The 19,186-nt window shown below is 30.7% G+C and overlaps 1 protein-coding gene and 1 pseudogene across 1 annotated transcript; one reads left to right on the top strand and one right to left on the bottom strand.

Annotated features, from left to right (window-relative positions):
• Window positions 1–8,654: 8,654 nt before the first annotated feature.
• Window positions 8,655–10,266, top strand: LOC113388614 (glutarate-semialdehyde dehydrogenase DavD). The gene has a single exon (XM_026625977.1). It carries the CDS (start codon window positions 8,737–8,739, stop codon window positions 10,264–10,266), a length of 1,530 nt encoding a protein of 509 aa, XP_026481762.1. The 5' UTR covers window positions 8,655–8,736.
• Window positions 10,267–18,830: 8,564 nt separating this feature from the next.
• The window catches only part of LOC113388515, a 2,546-nt pseudogene continuing 2,190 nt past the window's right edge, over window positions 18,831–19,186 (bottom strand).

Here is a 19,186-nt window from a genome sequence, read left to right as displayed (position 1 = left end):
AAGTAATTTTTTGTCCAATTTATAGTTTCTCAAAAATCTTATTTTTTCGAAGTAAATTTTTTTCAAAAATGTTAATCGTTTTTAAAAAAATAATAATTTTTGGTACGGGAAGTTGCAGCAATTTGCCTTAAGGCACGATGCCCTAATTTGCCTTAAGACAGAATTCCACTTACAGCTAGTTATTATTATTTTTGTGGCGGTAGATACCATAGTCTTCTAGATCATACTATTACGGCTCTACGACAACTCACTCACGTTTGAGAGGTTTCTGAATATTTTACTGGCACTGAAAAAATGGATGTGCGTGTATGGTGTATGTATGTATTAATACAATTTATCGTCGATTTGAATGGTTCAAATAGCATTAGATTCCTATTGATAGGGTGATGTGCTGATTAGTTTTGGGCAAAGGCAGGTCCGGCCGTTTCGGAGATACGGAGCAAAGAGTGCAGAAATTGAAAATCGAGTTTTTGGTAGAACGGAGCATCCGATTTGAATGATTCAAAATATATTCAATTTATAATGATTGGGAGAAGAGATGACTAGTTTTGGCAAAGGCAGGCTCAGCCATTTCGAAGATACAGAGCTGAATGTACAAAAAATTGAAGTTTTTGAGAGAATTAAACGTCCGATTTGAATGATTCAAAAAACTTTCTGCTTGTTTCAACAAAATAATTGCTTTTGGAAAAAAAAATTTGTTTCTAATTTTTTTTTCAAAAAATATTTTTGTAATTTTTGATTAAAAATTCAGAAAATGACCCAGGCTAAGCACAGTCTAAGCGCCACTCTGGTACAAATGTTTACCCAAGTGCGTTTAGACTATTTATGTACTGGAGCTCTTATCCAATTTTGTGAAATCTATTGAAAAATATGAAAATGCCGCCAAGCTAAGCACAGTATAAGTGAAAATGTGGTACAGAATTATTTGCAAATGCATTTAGACTGTGACTGTACGGGAGCAATTTTTCAATTTTGTGTAAATTAGGCAACTATTTTTTTTTTTTTTTGAAATTGAATTCGAAATGAAATGACGATTGTTAATGTCCTGGAGATAAATTGATTTATTTATAATTTTTATTTGATATGCTCAAATATAACAAACAAGATAGCAAAAATAATGAAAGTTACAGTATTTGTAAGAATATATTTGAAAACGTTTAAAATTTCTCGAATATTTCATTACGGTACGGGCAGTTCCAGCAATTTTTCTTAAGGCACGATGCCATACACACCAGTAGTTTTAATTTAACTATAATTTAACTGTCTAAATTACTATCTCTTATACTAAATTACCAAGTTGCCACCAGGCTGATAGGATCAATTCTGACCCAGATCCTAACATATCTAGAAAATAAACATACTACTCCTTTAATATATTTTAACGATGATATTATATTTTAAGAACCTTTATTAGCAATTGTAACCAAATAAAATAAATATACAAATTACATTTCTTTCCCAGTTCGCTCCTTTCTTTCTAAACCCCACTACTAGTACCATGAACGAACACTCATGCAAACATTTTCTACAAAACAAATATGAATTTTACACATTATAAATTTATTCTCTCGATTTGTCGGTCGGTCGGTCATCAGTCGGGTTCCGTACCAAAACCGGTTTATTACGCATTTCTATCAGAGAATTATTCAATGAGATAATAGACATTTAGTTGAAGTGCTGACGAACGATCGAAAAGTTAGTTAACATAACCTCAATTCTTTGACGTGTTACTGTCACAAGTCGGCGCCGCGGGAAAATTCGGAAAATTGAAAATAAAAGTTGAGGGTTGGGTGTAAAGTGTAAATAGTGGTAAATTAAAATGTAAATTTTTTGAAAGTTTGATTATACAAGTAAATCAAAGTGTTTAGTAACATTAAAACAAAACATTTTTATTTTATTATTATTATTATTGTTGTTGGTGGTGGTGGTCTGTCCGAAGGCGTATCCATGGCGTGAAAGCACCACATTTTATATCTTACCTTATTTATAGTTCACTTTTTTTCACAAACTTATCTCTCAAGCCTTTTATGTCTGTGATTTTCCTTTAAAGCTTAAATAATCCGTCATTAGTTTTCTTTAGATTTTTCTTCCCAAGGCACTATTTTCCAGTTTCCTTCCGACAGTATAGTTCCTTTTTCAGCCGAAAATCGAAAATGAATTTTTTTGCATTTCTCGCCGTTTTGAAGGTTTCTGAACATTTTACTGGCATGAAAAATTGATGTGTGTGTGTGTTTTGTATGTCCACATTTTTTTTCCACGTTTTCGGGCGCACGGATCAACCGATTTGAATGGTTAAAAAAAACATTCGATTCCTATTAATAGGGAGATGTGCTGATTAGTTTTTGGCAAAGGCAGGTCCAGCCGTTACGGAGATACGGGGCAAAGAGTGCCAAAAACGGTAACTCAGTTTTCAAGAGAACGGAGTATCGGATTTGAATGATCTAAAAAACTTTCTGCTTGTATTGACAAAACAATTACTTTTGAGGATAAAAAATTATTACATCTTTTTTTATTTTCCATAAAATATTTTTGTAATTTTGGATTAAAAATTCAAAAAATTACCCACTTTTCAGCACTTTTCCAATTTTGTGAAATCTATTGAAAAATGTGAAAATGCCGCCAAGCTAAGCCCAGTATAAGTGAAATTGTCGCACAGAATTATTTGCAAATGCGTTTAGACTGTGACTATACGGGTGCACTTGAATTCAATTTTGTGTAAATTAGGCAACTATTTTTTTTGCAATTGAATTCGAAATGAAATGACGATTGTTAATGTTCTGGAGATAAATTGATTTATGATTTATGATTTATATTTGATTTGCTCAAATATAACAAGATATCAAAAATAATGAATGTTACAGTATTTGTAATAATATATTTGAAACCGTTTAAAATTTCTCGAATATTTCATTAAGGTACGGGAAGTTCCAGCAATTTGCCTTAAGGCACGATGCCATACACCACTAGTTTTTTATTTTGTTAGGCGCTTCTCTAACTCCAAATGGAAACACTGGAAGTGTTTTTTTATCGATCTCGTAGAATCCATGTCTCTGATCTCTATTTACTGTGAAAATTTTTAGGATTAGCCTTCGGGTAGCACACCAACAGTATCATATTATATATATATATATATATATATATATGCATTATTTTTTTCAAAAATGTTTTGCAATTAGTTTCAGTGTTTACAATTCTTTTAAAAATAGACCGAATCGTTTTCAAGTTCAAGTGTTGTGTATGTGTTTAAAAACAGACAGGGACGAATTTTGTGCTAAAAATTAATTCAAAATAATTAAAAATGGATGAGGAGTCTATGTGGAAAAGTCTCTATGAACAAATTCAGCAAGATAAGGAGGAAACTAAAAATGGAGAGAAGACTGAAACACAAAACGCGTATGTTAATTATTGACATAGTATTATATATTATATATTTTATATATAAAATTCTTCTGTACGGGTGTATGATTTGATACTTCTCCTAAACGGTTATTCGGATTTTGACAAATCTTTCTGAAGTTCGTTAAGGATTTTTTTAAATGCAAATGATTATAAAAATAGAGTAATATTGTAAAAATAAAAGGAAAAAATTGCAATAAACGACATTGAAAATATTGTAACAAATGGAACTGTCATCTGCCAGAAATTGCAATTCACTTATGAGCCTAGACAATATTAGAATATAATATATTCATTATTACGAATAACCAGAATAATGTCTACATTATTATTGCCAAAAAGCAGCTGAGATGTGCCAGAAATTAAAATAATATAAGATACTGTATATGTATGGCAGATGAACAGTCTGCGCATGCGTCTAACGGTGATTGCACATCAAACTTAGCTTATAATTCACTTTGACAGATTATTACTTTTTAACTAATGCAGTCGTGTTTTGCCTCACTTTACTAAATCATAATACAAAAAAAGAATTTACTAATTCAAAAAATTATTTAGAAGTTTCATTGTGCCAAAAATTGATATGTTTAGCATTGGATACGGAATATTTACTCAAGTAAATGGAGAGCGTTTTGGATCTGAATTTTTGTACTGTGCTCCAATTTGCATGAAATTTTTGAATTAGGTTCATCTTACTCTCAAGGGGGCGTTGACAAAAAATCACGAAATATTACGTGGGGAGGAAGAGGTATAGTAAGATATCACGTGTATTTATTTTTTATTTGAATTTTTTTTTAAATCCAAACACTTACAAAAAAAAGGCAAAACTTTTACAATTTTTTCTCGTAACTAAAAATTCACGTGATATTTGGTGGGGGAGGGAGGGGTTAATTTTGATTATAACCAAGGGAAAGAGGAGGGTCAAAAAATCCTTAAAAAGTTGATCACGTGATTAATGGACGCCCCCTAAAGTAAGGAAAAATACAAAATGCATAAGTTTAAAAAATTAATATGTCAAACTGAATTATATAATTTCATCTGCCAAACACATTTACTGTCTTGCATTATTTTAATTTCTGGCATATTTCAGCTGCTTTTTGGCAATAATAATGTAGACATTTCATTTTTCTTATTCATAATCATGAATTTATTATACGTATTCTAATATTGTCTAGGCTCATAAGTAAATTGGAATTTTTGGCAGATGACAGTTTTCATTTGTTTTCAATGCTAAACAATGCCTCAAATATTTTCAATGCCAAACAATGATAAGCGTTTTTTCATTTATTTCTACAATCTAACTTTATTTCTATAAATCAAAAAATCCTATAAAATTCCTTTATCAAACTTCAGAAAGATTTATCAAAATCTGAATAATCGTTTAGGAGAGGTATCGTTACATACATCGTTGCAGAAGAATTTTATATATAAGATATATATTCAGTAATTTGCCAAAATATTTTCATTTATATCTCCAATTACTGCTTGATATCAGATTATCCGAGAACTGAATTTTTTTCTTTACTATATTTTTATAATCACATACATCTTAAAAAATTTCCTTAACAAGCTTCAGAAAGATTTACCAAAATCCGTATAATCGTTTAGGAGATGTATCGTTACATACATCAATACAGAATAATTTTATATATAAGATATAAATTCAGTAATTTCCCAAAATATTTTCATTTAAATCTTCAATTACGACTTGACATCAGGTTGTCCCAAAAGTAAATTTTCTGCTCCACTATTTAAGGGGTGTAACTAGTGTAACCGCCTAAAAAAAGGTGATATTTGGGAATTTATATTAAAAAAAACTACTTTATCAATCATTTCAAAATTTTAGGAATATATTTATACATGTTTTAGGAATAGATAGTAAAATTTTTGAAAAAAAAATTAAATATTTTTTAAGTTATCGTCGATCTCCAAAGGCGCGACAAAAAAAGGCATTTTACTGCTGCAGTGATTCCGGCCTTCTACGTGGATGAAATTAAAAAAAAAAATTGTTAAACTAGATAATATTGTCTGTAAAATGAACTACGAAAAAAAAACTGAAAAAGTAACGGCGTTTTTAAAAAAAAGTCGAATTTTACCCAAAATTTTGGTCGTTTTTGGACTGCCAAAATTCGATTTTTGATCTGATCAAGAAATCGATAGTTCATTTTACGGAGAACTATATATAGAATATATAAAAAAAATTTGATAGTGATCGGATTATTTGTTTTTGAGTAATCGCTGCAGCAAATTCGGAAAATGCTGTTTCGAGAAAAACGCGTTTAAAGATTAAATGATCGTTATACTATATACTATATATATATATATATATATATATATATATATATATATATATATATACTCTTTAAATGACTGTGACTCAAAAACTATTTAAGATATCGATTTAAAATTTTGGTATGTTATTTTTAAAGGTATAACCTATCGAAATATGGACAAATCGAAAATTCGATTTTTTGAAAATTTCACACTAGATGTACCCCTTAATACGGTTTTTCGCTCCAAGTATATTATCTTCCATCAAATTGAATCACCCATGATTCAATTACCTTAGGGAATGTCTTACAAATGTTCTTGGAAATAAAGATGTTACCTTTAATGGAATTTCTACTAACTCGGCATTGTTTGTACTGATTGCGAGTTGTGAATTAAATATTAAAATAAATAGAATAGAATAGAATTATTGTACAATGGAATGAACGACGTTCCAGGTATTTTCAAGGTGACGACTTGTGCTCAACAAAACGCGTCATATACAATATACATACAACTATGTTATGTACTAAATGTGGAAACATGAGATCAGAATGCGTTTCGCTTTTGATCAGGGACGAAATCGGACGATTTAATAATCGGTGGCAATAAAAAAGGGCCGTGAGATCAATGACACGGCCATTGAATAATATAGATAGCTATGAATAATATAGACAGCAACATTTTTTGACAGTATTTAGTACCATTTTGTATGAGAAGTGCTACGTAACATAGCATTTGCGTAACATTGGCTATTCTACTGCAAAATCGTCTTCCTTATATAGAGTTAAACCTAGGGGTAGATTTATAAGATACGTTCAGTGGCGCCTCTATGAAGTGCGGAAACAATTACAATTGAAGTAACGGCAAAGCAGCCGTGTTTCCGATCTGTTTTATACTTTTCTATCTATGTTGGGAGTTTTCTATCTATGCAAAGTTGAAATTATTTGTTTAAAGTGATTAGAACTTTAGTCAGAATTAAAAATAAAATCTGAATTATTTTCGATAGACAAAAAAAATTTGTTCTTTAAAAAAAAATTAAAAAAAAACTGAAACAAAGAATTTTTTTTCCAAAAGCAATTATTTTGTTGAAGCAAGCAGAAAGTTCTTTGAATAATTCAAATCGGACGCTTAGTTCTTTCAAAAACTATAATTTTTTGCACATTCTGCTCGATATCTCCAAAACGACTGAGCCTGCCTTTGCCAAAAACTAATCACCTCTTCTTCTAATCATTACAAACTGAATGTTCTTTAGATAATTCAAATCCAATACTCCGTTCTCTCAAAAACTTGATTTCTATTTTCTGCACTCTTTACTCCGTATCTCCGGCGGGACCTGCCTTTGCCAAAATCTAATCAGCACATCTCCCTATCAATAGGAATCGAATGTCTTTTGAACCATTGAAATCGGTTGATCCGTGCGCCGGAAAAAATGAGGACACACACACATCCATTTAGTTTCTGAGGTATGCCAGTAAAATGTTTACAAACCTTCAAATCGTCGAGAAATGCAAAAAATTTTATTTTCGATTTTTGGCCCATTACTATAACTACCCGTTATGGGACGTTAATAATCGAGAATACATTTTTTATATAAAATTCTTCTGTACGAGTGTATGATTTGATACTTCTCTAAACGGTTTTTTGGATTTTGATAATTCTTTTTACACTTTGTCAAAGGAATAAAAAATTTGGAAATTTTGATGTCAGTCGGTTCATCTAGTATATTTATATATTTACTTCCTATTCTGAACATTTTACTCGCAAAGCTTAGAAAATATTGATGAATGTATGCATGTATGTGTGTTTGGATACAATTTTTCATCCACGATTTGAATGATTTAATAAACAATCGATTCCTATTGATGCGGGACAAAATGTGCAAAAAATGGCAATTCAGTTTTTAAGTGAACGGAGCGTCCGATTTGAATGATTCAAAAAATATTTCGCATGTATTGAATTAAATGAAAAATTGGTGAATTTATTGGGAAGGTAGGTCCAGTGGTTTCGGATAAAGAGTGTTATAAAAAATTGCACAAAAAGCTTGCACCACTAGTAATATATACAATTTATAATAGTAAATTATATTTTCTAACATGATTCATATTTCGGTTTAATTTTTGCAATAAAGATTCTCCATTTTGTTTAAAACATGGAAATATCAATTATCGCCTAATTAGCGAACAGACGATAATATATAGAACACAATGGTGAAACGTATTTTGCATAGCATTCTAGTGAATTAGACACACACACATACACACACACACATATATATATATGAATATATATATATATATATATATATATATATATATATATATATATGTAAAACATATGTATGTGTATATTGTTTGTTCGAATGAACTCGCATACTACTGAACCGATTTTAAAGTTGATTTGCTCGCCATGTGCATTTGTATATAATTATTCAGAAGCAATTTCATTTTATTGCAAATTTTGTCTATTAATTATAATAAATAAAGGGCAATGAAATATGTCAATGTCAAAAATTTGATATTTATGATAAATTCAATAAACTTTCGATATATTCTGATAGTTGTACATTACTTCACTTTTTGAAACTGACTTTTTCAGTCATAAAAATATATTAAACGAAATACCGTAAAAATATATCGTTATTGGATTTCTGAAGTATATATTAAATTCAATAAAATAATGTTGATGTATTTATAGATGAGGCTGATAAATCAATAAATATTTAACAATAAAGCCAAAAATAAGATAATTATTTTACAATTAATTATATAATTGCATATAATATTGTTCATATTATTTATAAAACTTAATATGTCCCTAAATAGAGAGTAAAGTTCTATTTACTATTAAAATTACTAATTTTGAGTAAGTTTTACACCAAGGCTCCCACTATCGGCGCTCCAAGCGCCATAGACGTTCATCTCTCGAACTACTTTTGACATTTCTGTCGGCGCTGTCAAATTAATGTTATTAATTGATTTGACATTGAACCTCCCGTTAAAAGTTTATCGAACGTAAAATCAGCTTAAAACACTTTATCTTTACTATTTTCACATGAAATAATCTCACATCATGCTGTCATCAGTCAAACTGATTGTACGAAACCGTCAATTGTGCAATAATTTGAGGTTACAAACGCTAGCAAGGAACATGAGTCTTTTAAAACATAAAGCCTTCGTCAACAATGACTGGGTGCAAGGTGTGAGTGGTAATACATTTGATGTTATAAATCCTGCTAACAGTCAAGTCGTAGGTTCTGTTCCTAATATGAATACTGAGGATACACAACAGGCCATCGAGGCTGCTTCGTTGGCTTTCCAGACTTGGCAGGACACAACAGCTAAAGAAAGATCTCAGTTGTTGAGGCGCTGGTTTGATCTTATGGTTGAAAATAAACAGCAGTTGGCAGAGATTATGACGGCTGAGAGTGGGAAACCGATAAATGAGGCTTTGGGTGAGGTTGTGTACGGTAACTCGTTTGTAGAATGGTTTTCTGAACAAGCTAGACGTATTGATGGTGAAATCATACAAAGTCCTACGCCATCAAAACAGATTCTATTAACCAAACAGCCTATTGGTGTTGTTGCTTTGATTACACCATGGAATTTTCCACATGCTATGATCACAAGAAAAGCTGCGGCTGCTTTAGCAGCTGGTTGTACGTGTGTTATTAAACCGGCTGAAGACACACCGTTGACAGCACTTGCGTTAGCACAACTGGCACAAGACGCAGGTATACCTAAAGGTGTTATTAATATTGTCACGTGTGACCGGTCTCTGGCTCCTGAAGTCGGTAAGGTTTTATGTGAGCATCCAAAAGTTGCCGGTTTGTCTTTCACCGGTTCCACAGAAGTCGGTAAGATTTTGTACCAGCAATGTGCTAAGCATGTTAAAAGAGTCGGTTTGGAATTAGGAGGCAACGCACCGTTTATAGTATTCTCAAAGTCTGATTTAGACAAGGCTGTTCAAGGGGCTATGGCTTCAAAATTCAGGAACTGTGGACAAACCTGTGTATCCGCTAACAGATTCATTGTTCAAAAAGACATCTTTGATCAGTTTGTAAGCAAATTAAAGTTCGCAATGCACAATCAACTTGTAATAGGCGACGGTAAGGACACAAAAACCACAATAGGACCTTTAATCAACAAAGCACAAGCCACCAAAGTCCACGATCTGGTCCAAGATGCTTTATCCAAAGGCGCTGAGGCTGTAGTCGGTGGCAAACCTGCAACCCATGGAGCCCTATTCTATGAACCCACGCTACTCACAAACATCAACAAAGACATGCGAGTATATAGTGAAGAAATATTTGGACCAGTTGCAGTATGCATATCCTTCGAAACTGAAGAGGAGGCTTTGAATATTGCAAATGATACTCGCAGAGGCTTAGCTGGATATTTTTATAGTTCGGATATTGCTCAAGCTTTTAGGGTTGCAAAGAAAATGGAAGTTGGTATGGTTGGTATAAACGAGGGCATGATTTCTGCAACTGAGGCTGCTTTTGGAGGGATAAAGGAGTCAGGGGTTGGTCGAGAAGGGTCTAAGCATGGGATTGAGGAATATGTTTATGTGAAGTATACTTGTTTCGGAGGTTTGAATTAAAAAATTGAAGAAAATGTTGTTTTTAAATGTATTTTGTTATTTATATTTTATATTTTATTATATTAAATTCACTATATGAGATTTTTAATTTTTTTAATATTTGTATTTGTAATTTAAAAAAAATGTTACGAATTTTCTTCATTATTTTCAAAAAGTAATATATTTTGAACACAGTTCTAATAGGATAATATATGGTAAAATCACATTAGTTAATAAATATATTTTTAAATATAGTTATAATTAAAATGATGTATTTTTAGATTAATATATGTATATCAAATGATACTCGATGTCTTCCAAGAGTCTTCCATTATGAATAAGTGTTAAATTAACAATTAGACAATAAATATATATTGTAACTTTAAAAAGTGCTTTATTTTTATTTTATCATAGTTTTAAAAATATAAATATGATATTATATTTAAAGTTATAAGGCTATAAGTTATAAGGATATTATAAATATATCCTAAATGTATTTCTGCAATTACTTTCGTTTTTTTTATTTTTTTAAATATAATAATTCATAATTATTTTAACAACATCCTATAATCTAAATAAAAAACATTATATGATTTATAATATTTCTAATTATTCAAAACTATTTTTTTCTGAAGAAGTTTTTGGATTCCCGACGTTTCAACTCATTCTCAATCATTTGATACCGAAATTATAAAAAGTATGTATGTGTGTATGTTAGATAAGCGAGACGATCATTCAAGCCATTTCATCATATAACTAGTGGTGTATGGCATCGTGCCTCAAGGCAAATTGCTGGAACTTCCCGTACCTAAAATTAATTTTTTTCAAAAAGATTTAAATTTAAATTTTAAAAACAATTAATTTTTTTTTGAAAAAAAATAGATTTTTGAGAAATTTTAAATTTTTGAAAAAAATATTTTGCTTTATTAATTTTCCGTAAGGCAAAAGTTGTAGTAATCGCAAAAAATCATAAAAAATTATATATCTTCACATTTCAAAGGTTTCTGAATATTTTGGCATACCTTAAAAAAATGGATGTATGTATGTGTGTGTGCGTGTGTGTGTGCGGATACAAATTTTCGTCGACGATTCCGGGAACACTGATCAACCGATTTGAATAATTCTAAGTATTGATAATGAGACGTGCTGATTAGTTTTTGGCGAAGGCAGGTCTAGCCGTTCCGAAGATACGGGGCAAAAAGTGCCAAAAACGGTAACTCTGTTTTTAAGGGAACGGAGCGTCCGATTTGAATAAATCAAAAAACCATTTTACTTGTATTAACAAGATGAAGAACTGATTAAATTTTTGGGAAGGCAAGTCCATCAGCGGTTATGGACTCCCAATAAAAATAAGTTAAAAAAATGTCATTTGGCGGTCAAAAATGTTTATTGGACATATGTGCATCAAATTACCAGATATTTTATAGAGATTTCAATGATGTGTACACATTTTGTGTAATTTTTTTGGGTTTCGTACCAAGATTTTTAATTAAGGTACGGAAAGTTCCAGCAATTTGCCTCAAGGCACGATGCCATACACCACTAAAATTAATACAATTACAAATATTATTATTAATTACATTTTACTACTTAATTAATTCAATATTGCACAACTGCATAATATGTTTACAACATTCAGGTGTGCGAGCATTTAATTTAATATAATGACTTTGTTATATAAATAGACTAATTGTTGTTGTTATTTTTTATAGATTTATCAGTTCACCATGACACGACGACACAAATACCTGATATATAATTTCTAAATAAAATATGAATAATAAAAAAATATGAATGAGTCATTATAAAAAAAATATACTATAATTTGAAGATTATATTATAAATGTATCATGCAACGGTGCTATTGTAATTAATAATTTAAATTGAATATTTGAGTTAAATAAATTATTAGTTATTTAAAAAAAAAAAAAATTCTTCGCATGAACAAAATAATCAAATCTTAAATTAACTATGTAAATTAAATTAGTAGAGTTACTATGTAAATTTAATTAATAAAGAAATTTTTTTGTCTATCTTCATGTTTCAGAGGTTTCTGAACATTTTGGTTCTGAACAAGATAAAATGGAGGTATGTGTGTGTATGTATGAGCGGATACAATTTTTCGTAGACGATTTTGAGAACACGATTCAACCGATTTGAATGATTCAAAAAACGATTCTTATTGATGGCGAGACGTGCTGATTAGTTTTTGGCGATCGCAGGTCCAGCCGTTTCGAAAATACGGGGAAAAAATGTCAAAAATGTATTTCAGTTTTTGAGAGAACGGAGCATCCAATTTAAATGATTCAAAGGTTTTGGAGATACATTAAAAAAAAATTAAGAAAAATACCCTTTGGAAATAAAAAATGATCATTAGATATATGCACATCAAATTATCAGATATTTTATAAAGATTTTAATAATACGTTTATTAGTCAGACTGCGATGCAGCGCTTGCGCGCTTTGTTTTTCTATTCTACGCAGCTAATGCAATACGATTGCTTTGAAAAAAGTTCAAAGTTTCTAAAATATTTCAAAATATTCAAAAAAGTCAATTTTTGTCAAAAATTTCAGAATTCTCAAAAATCTAATTGTTTCAAAGTTCTGAAAATTTTGTAAAGTTTTTAAAAAAATATAGTTTTTGGTTTCCAGCAGTTTGCCTTAAGGCACGATGCCATTTACCACTAGTTTTTTTTAAAGTGTCTTTTTTACTGTTTTTTTGAGTTTCTCGAATTTTTTAAATATAGTAAAAATTGGAATTTGGGGATGATGCTAGTTCGGGCTACAGATAGGGTTATAAACAAGAGAACTCGAGAAATCGTGTCAACAGTACTGAAAAAGTCTGTTATGAGAAAAACGCATTTAAAGTTTTGCGTGAATTTTTTTGCTGTCAAAGTCATAAAATTATATGTTATACTTCTTTAATTTAATCTGCCATTCCTGCTTTATGCATCGGATCTTCTACTTCAAAAAAACTATTTTCTGCATTACTCTCTTCCAATCGAGCAGTTCTAGCCTTCTTTGAAGCGTTGGATGTACGTATTTCAGATCGTCTTATAGCAAATGAATCAGTTTCTGGCCCAATTTGTATTGCCATATGGGTCATCATATTTAAAATGGAAAAGAAACCTTCATTGAATATGCAAAAAGCAATAAATGTTGCTATTTCAATTACCCGAGATCGAGAATGAATATGCTTCGGCTCGAAAATCCAAATCAACTAGTTTAGAGATTCATTATTGTTCTGAGTTTCTGAACCTATACATCGAATTAATAATTTATTTGACGATAAACTGTCATAAATTGGCCTTTATCCGATTAGACCTCGCCAAACCAGTTTGGAGACCGAGTCAGTAAAATGCCTTTATCTTCGAAAATAATTCAAATTTTCAAAAACCTTCTCGTTCCCATATTCTTAGATAGTTAAACTTAGAAAATATGAATTAACTAGCTGTAAGTGGAATTCTGTCTTAAGGCAATTAAGGCATCGTGCCTTAAGGCAAATTGCTGGAACTTCCCGTACCAAAAATTATTATTTTTTTAAAAACGATTAACATTTTTGAAAAAAAAATTACTTTGAAAAAATAAGATTTTTGAGAAACTATAAATTGGACAAAAAATTACTCTTTTTTGAAAAAAATTTAAAAAAAAAAAATTTTTTTTTTTTAATTTTTTTTTTTTTGAAAACAATTTTTTTTTTATTTTGACATATTGTGGAAGATCTGAACTTTCTTTTCAAAGCAATCAATCGTACTGCTTTAACTGCATAGGGACAAAATATAAAGCGCGTAAGCGCCGCGTCGCTGTCTAAAGCATAAGCATTGGTACGGAACCCATAGGAATGTTAACAAATTGTATACTTATTGTTAAAATCTCTATAAAATATCTGATAATTTTATGAGCATATGTCTAATGATCATTTTTGACCGCCAAATGGCTCATTTTTTTTACTTTTTCCTCCATATCTCCGAATCCGCTAGACCTACCTTCATGAAAATTTTATCGATTCTTCATCTTGTCAATACAAGTGAAATGTTTTTTGAATTATTCAAATCGGACGCTCCGTGCTCTCAAAAACTGAACTACCGTTTTCGGCACTTTTTGCCCCGTATCTTTGGAACGGCTAGACCTGCCTTTGCCAAAAACTAATCAGCACGTCTCCTTATCAATACGAATCGAATGTTTTTTGAATTATTCAAATCGGTTGACCCGTGTTCCCGAAATCGTCGACGAAAATTTGTATCCGCACATACATACACACACACACATACACACACACACACACACACACACACACATACATCCATTTTTTCTAAGGTATGCCAAAATGTTCAGAAACCTCTGAAACGTAAAGATATATAAAAATTTTCATTTTCGATTTTTTTGCGATTACTATAACTTGCCCTACGGGAAGTTAAAAAAAAAATCGATTTTTTTGAATTTCTACACTAGAATTTCTACACCCGTTAAGTCATAACTATATTAGCGTATTAATCTTCGTTTTAAGAAATAGCACATATACACACACAAACAGTTTTTAATATCTCTAATTCATCTCTATATAGTTTAATAATTACCTCATCTATCTTTTACTCAATCATTAAATCTTACCCATCATATTACGGATATTATTTTCATGTAAATTTTATCCTTTGCTCTTTTATTTATTTAAATTTATATTATTATTTATCAATATTACTTGATGTTAATAAATTAGCAGTTGTAATAATTATTGAAATTAAAAAAAAAAAAAAAAAAAAAAAACTAAATCTTACCCCATCATCCTTTCCAGTGTTCAAGAAATCGACGGAGGCTTCTTCGAAAAGTTCGGCTCCCTCCTGCGCCAGCACACGGTCCGCGCGGCCCTAGAGGAGTCGACTCCTCTGGCTCCTCTTCCCGAAGAAGAGGGCGTCTCGAACGCTGAGCAGCAGCCGGAGGAGCAGGAGGGACATGAGAGGAGTCTCGAGGTCGACGACAAGGAGGAGGACAGCGGCAATGAGACGCAGCAGGACACCGACAGTGAGACCGATCAGAGGGAGGATCGGGAGAGGCTGCTGCAGGATGCTGTCGGGTGGAATGTGAGTGGAATTTATTATTTATATTTATATATGTTTAATTTGAGTTTAATAATCGGGCGTAACATCAATAAAAATAGTATGAGTTTTTTTTAAAAATTTATTTATTTAAAATCCATACGTTTCGGCTAGCATCTTAGCCATCATTCAGTGGTAATCAAGTTAACTATAAAAATTGAAACTAAATAAATTATATGAAAGGAAATTTTGTGGAAAAACAATAATAATAATAATGGTAATAAAACACTTACAATTTTGTATCCTAATATAGCATATGAAACCATTATTAATCCATGGTATGAGTATGTGCACATTGATAAGATATATATTTTTTAACACAAACATCACAAATGGTAAAACACACTAATAATCATGATAACTTAACAAGTTGTCGAAACTATGTATTTACTCTTTGGAGTTTAGGATAGAAATGCCACATTTTTCTCAAAGCAGTTTTTAGCATGTGTTGTTATTTCTGGAAAATTTAAAAGGCGATGGGATTTTGTTATTTTTTAAGGAATTTTGACACGCTATTAAGAAACCACGTGTTCGTTTCGATAAGGGCCGTATTGTCATTGCGTTTATTTATGACTCTGTCGTTATGTAATTGTAAAAACAACCCCTCAGCGAATCTTCTTTTAATTGTATTCTCTTCAAAATGTAAAATTTTAGGGTTAAAAAAATCGATATTATGATTTAAATTTTAATATGCTCAGTTAACATTGTTTTAAATTGCTTAGGATTTTTTGAATTATTTTTGTGTTGATTAAGGCGTTTACTCAGGTTTTGGCTAGTTTCTCCAATATAAAAGAGTTCGCAATTAGAGCAATTAATTTGATATACTAAATTCCTGAGGCGGTCAAAATTGAACTTAGATTTCATTTGTGTAAAAATTGAACTAAGGGTTGCATCACAATTACATACCAACAGAATGCCACATTGTTGAAATAGTTTTTTCCACGAGAAATATAAATCTTTTACGTACGGTAGGCAAATGACACCAGTATATGATTCTAAGTCTAAGCGGTTTTTATGATCTGTGAGGTCTTTTTGTTTGTTAAAAATGTAACTGCGTCTGTTATTTATGACCGAGTTGATTATGTTCGGGATATGAGTTGTTTTTCAGTGTGTTATAACCAGGTCAATGTTCGTGTCCCAGAAGTTTTTGTCAGATAGTAATATGGCGTGGTCTGTTAAATTTATTATTGTCGCAATTTTCATTTTAAGAGGGTGGTATGAGTGGTAATTTATGTATCGTCCGGAGCTAGTTGGTTTCTGGTACCAGTTAGTAATTAGTCGGTGGTCATTTGTACGTATGAGTCTGATGTCTAGAAAGCTAATCGAATTCATTGTCTCTAATTCTACGGTAAACTGTAGTTTTTTATTAAAATTGTTAAAATTATCAGTAAATATGTTAATGTCTTCTTCCGGAATACAAGTAATGATATCGTCTACATATCGGTAATAAAAGATTTGTTTATTGTAATTATTAAAAATTTTGTTTCTACTAATTGTAAGGAAATTTCTACTAAAGACGGAGATGCGGGAGATCCCATTGGGGTGCCAAAAATTAATAAATTTTTGGCACCCCAATGGGATCTCCCGCATCTCCGTCTTTAGTAGAAATTTCCTTACAATTAGTAGAAAACAAATTTTTAATAATTACAATAAACAAATCTTTTATTACCGATATGTAGACGATATCATTACTTGTATTCCGGAGAAGACGACATTAACATATTTACTGATAATTTAACAATTTAATAAAAAACTACAGTTTACCGTAGAATTAGAGACAATGAATTCGATTAGCTTTCTAGACATCAGACTAATACGTACAAATGACCACCGACTATTACTAACTGGTACCAGAAAACCAACTAGCTCCGGACGATACATAAATTACCACTCATACCACCCTCTTAAAATAAAAATAGCGACAATAATAAATTTAACAGACCCCGCCATATTACTATCTGACAAAAACTTCTGGGACACGAACATTGACCTGGTTATAAACACACTGAAAAAACAACTCATATCCTACGAACATAATCAACTCGGTCATAAATAACAGACGCAGTTACATTTTTAACAAACAAAAAGACCTCATAGACCATAAAAACCGCTTGACTTAGAATCATATACTGGTGTCATTTGCCTACCGTACGTAAAAGATTTATATTTCTCGTGGAAAAAAACTATTTCAAACAATGTGGCATTCTGTTGGTATGTAATTGTGATGCAACCCTTAGTTCAATTTTTACACAAATGAAATTAAGTTCAATTTTGACCGCCTCAGGAATTAGTATATCAAATTAATTGCTCTAATTGCGAACTCTTTTATATTGGAGAAAACTAGCCAAAACCTGAGTAAACGCCTTAATCAAACACAAAATAATTCAAAAAAATCCTAAGCAATTTAAAACAATGTTAAATAAGCATATTAAAAATTTAAATCATAATATCGATTTTTTTAACCCTAAAATTTTACATTTTGAAGAGAATACAATTAAAAGAAGATCTCTGAGGGGGTTTTTACCATTACATAACGACAGAGTCATAAATAAACGCTTTGACAATACGGCCCTTAACGAAACGAACACGTGGTTTCTTAATAGCGTGTCAAAATTCCTTAAAAAATAACAAAAATCCCATCGCTTTTTAAATTTTCCAAAAAATATCAACACATGCTAAAAAACTGCTTGGGAAAAATGTGACATTTCTATCCTAAACTCGAAGAGTAAAATACATAGTTTCGACAACTTGTTAAGTTATCATGATTATTAGTGTGTGTTTTACCATTTGTGATGTCTGTGTTAAAAAATATATATCTCACAATGTGCACATACTCATACCATGGATTAATAATGGTTTCATATGCTATATAGGATACAAAATTGTAAGTGTTTATTGCTATTATTATTATTATTGTTTTCCATGAAATTTCCTTTCATATAATTTATTTAGTTTCAATTTTTTATAGTAACTTGATTACCACTGAATGATGGCTAAGATGCTAGCCGAAACGTATGGATTTTAAATAAATAAATTTAAAAAAAAAAACTCATACTATTTATTGATGGTACGCCCGATTATAACTCAAATTAAACATATATATATATATATATAGATATATATGTATATATACATAATCTATATATATAGGATAGATAATATCGTATAGTATACATATATATATATATATATATAATATATATATATATGTATATATACATATCTATATATATATATATATTATAGAGATGTATATATATATATATATATATATATATATATATATATATATTATGTCTATTCTCTATAATTAATTATTTGTCAAGAATCTATAAATTAAATAACAACACGGTGCAGTATTCTTTAACTTGTATTCAAATATCTCCAGTTCGTCTCTACGCTTTCACTCTGTACCACACTCTGTTTCCGACTTCCTTCCTGCATACATTCACTCTGTTCGTACAGTCACTATTGCCAACTGCACACACACGCTTAAGTCTTACCAACATCAACATTACCAACCGCAATCGCCCTCGATTGACTAACAAAATCTACTTAGCAAAATATACAAATTCACATCATAATACATCATTTTACAACCTTTTACCTTGCCACATTGCAACATTACAATATTTCATTTATTTATTAATGTCCTTACACTTACTGTCTTTAATCACTTATTGTCCTTACGCACTCATAGTCATTCTTCACTATTCATTAACTGTCATTATTCACTTTCACAAATTGTCATCAACACTCACTACAACGCTTCACCTAAATTTCTTAAAGTTTTTTTCTACGCTTACTAAAATAACTGATTAATCATAAAAATAGTCGTAACTGTTTAA

Source organism: Ctenocephalides felis, unplaced genomic scaffold, assembly GCF_003426905.1.
Source record: "Ctenocephalides felis isolate EL2017-DRISC unplaced genomic scaffold, ASM342690v1 CF-g0.4_SCAFFOLD_03572, whole genome shotgun sequence".
Taxonomy (NCBI): Eukaryota; Metazoa; Arthropoda; class Insecta; order Siphonaptera; family Pulicidae; genus Ctenocephalides; species Ctenocephalides felis.
This window is presented reverse-complemented; position numbering and strand designations above follow the sequence as displayed.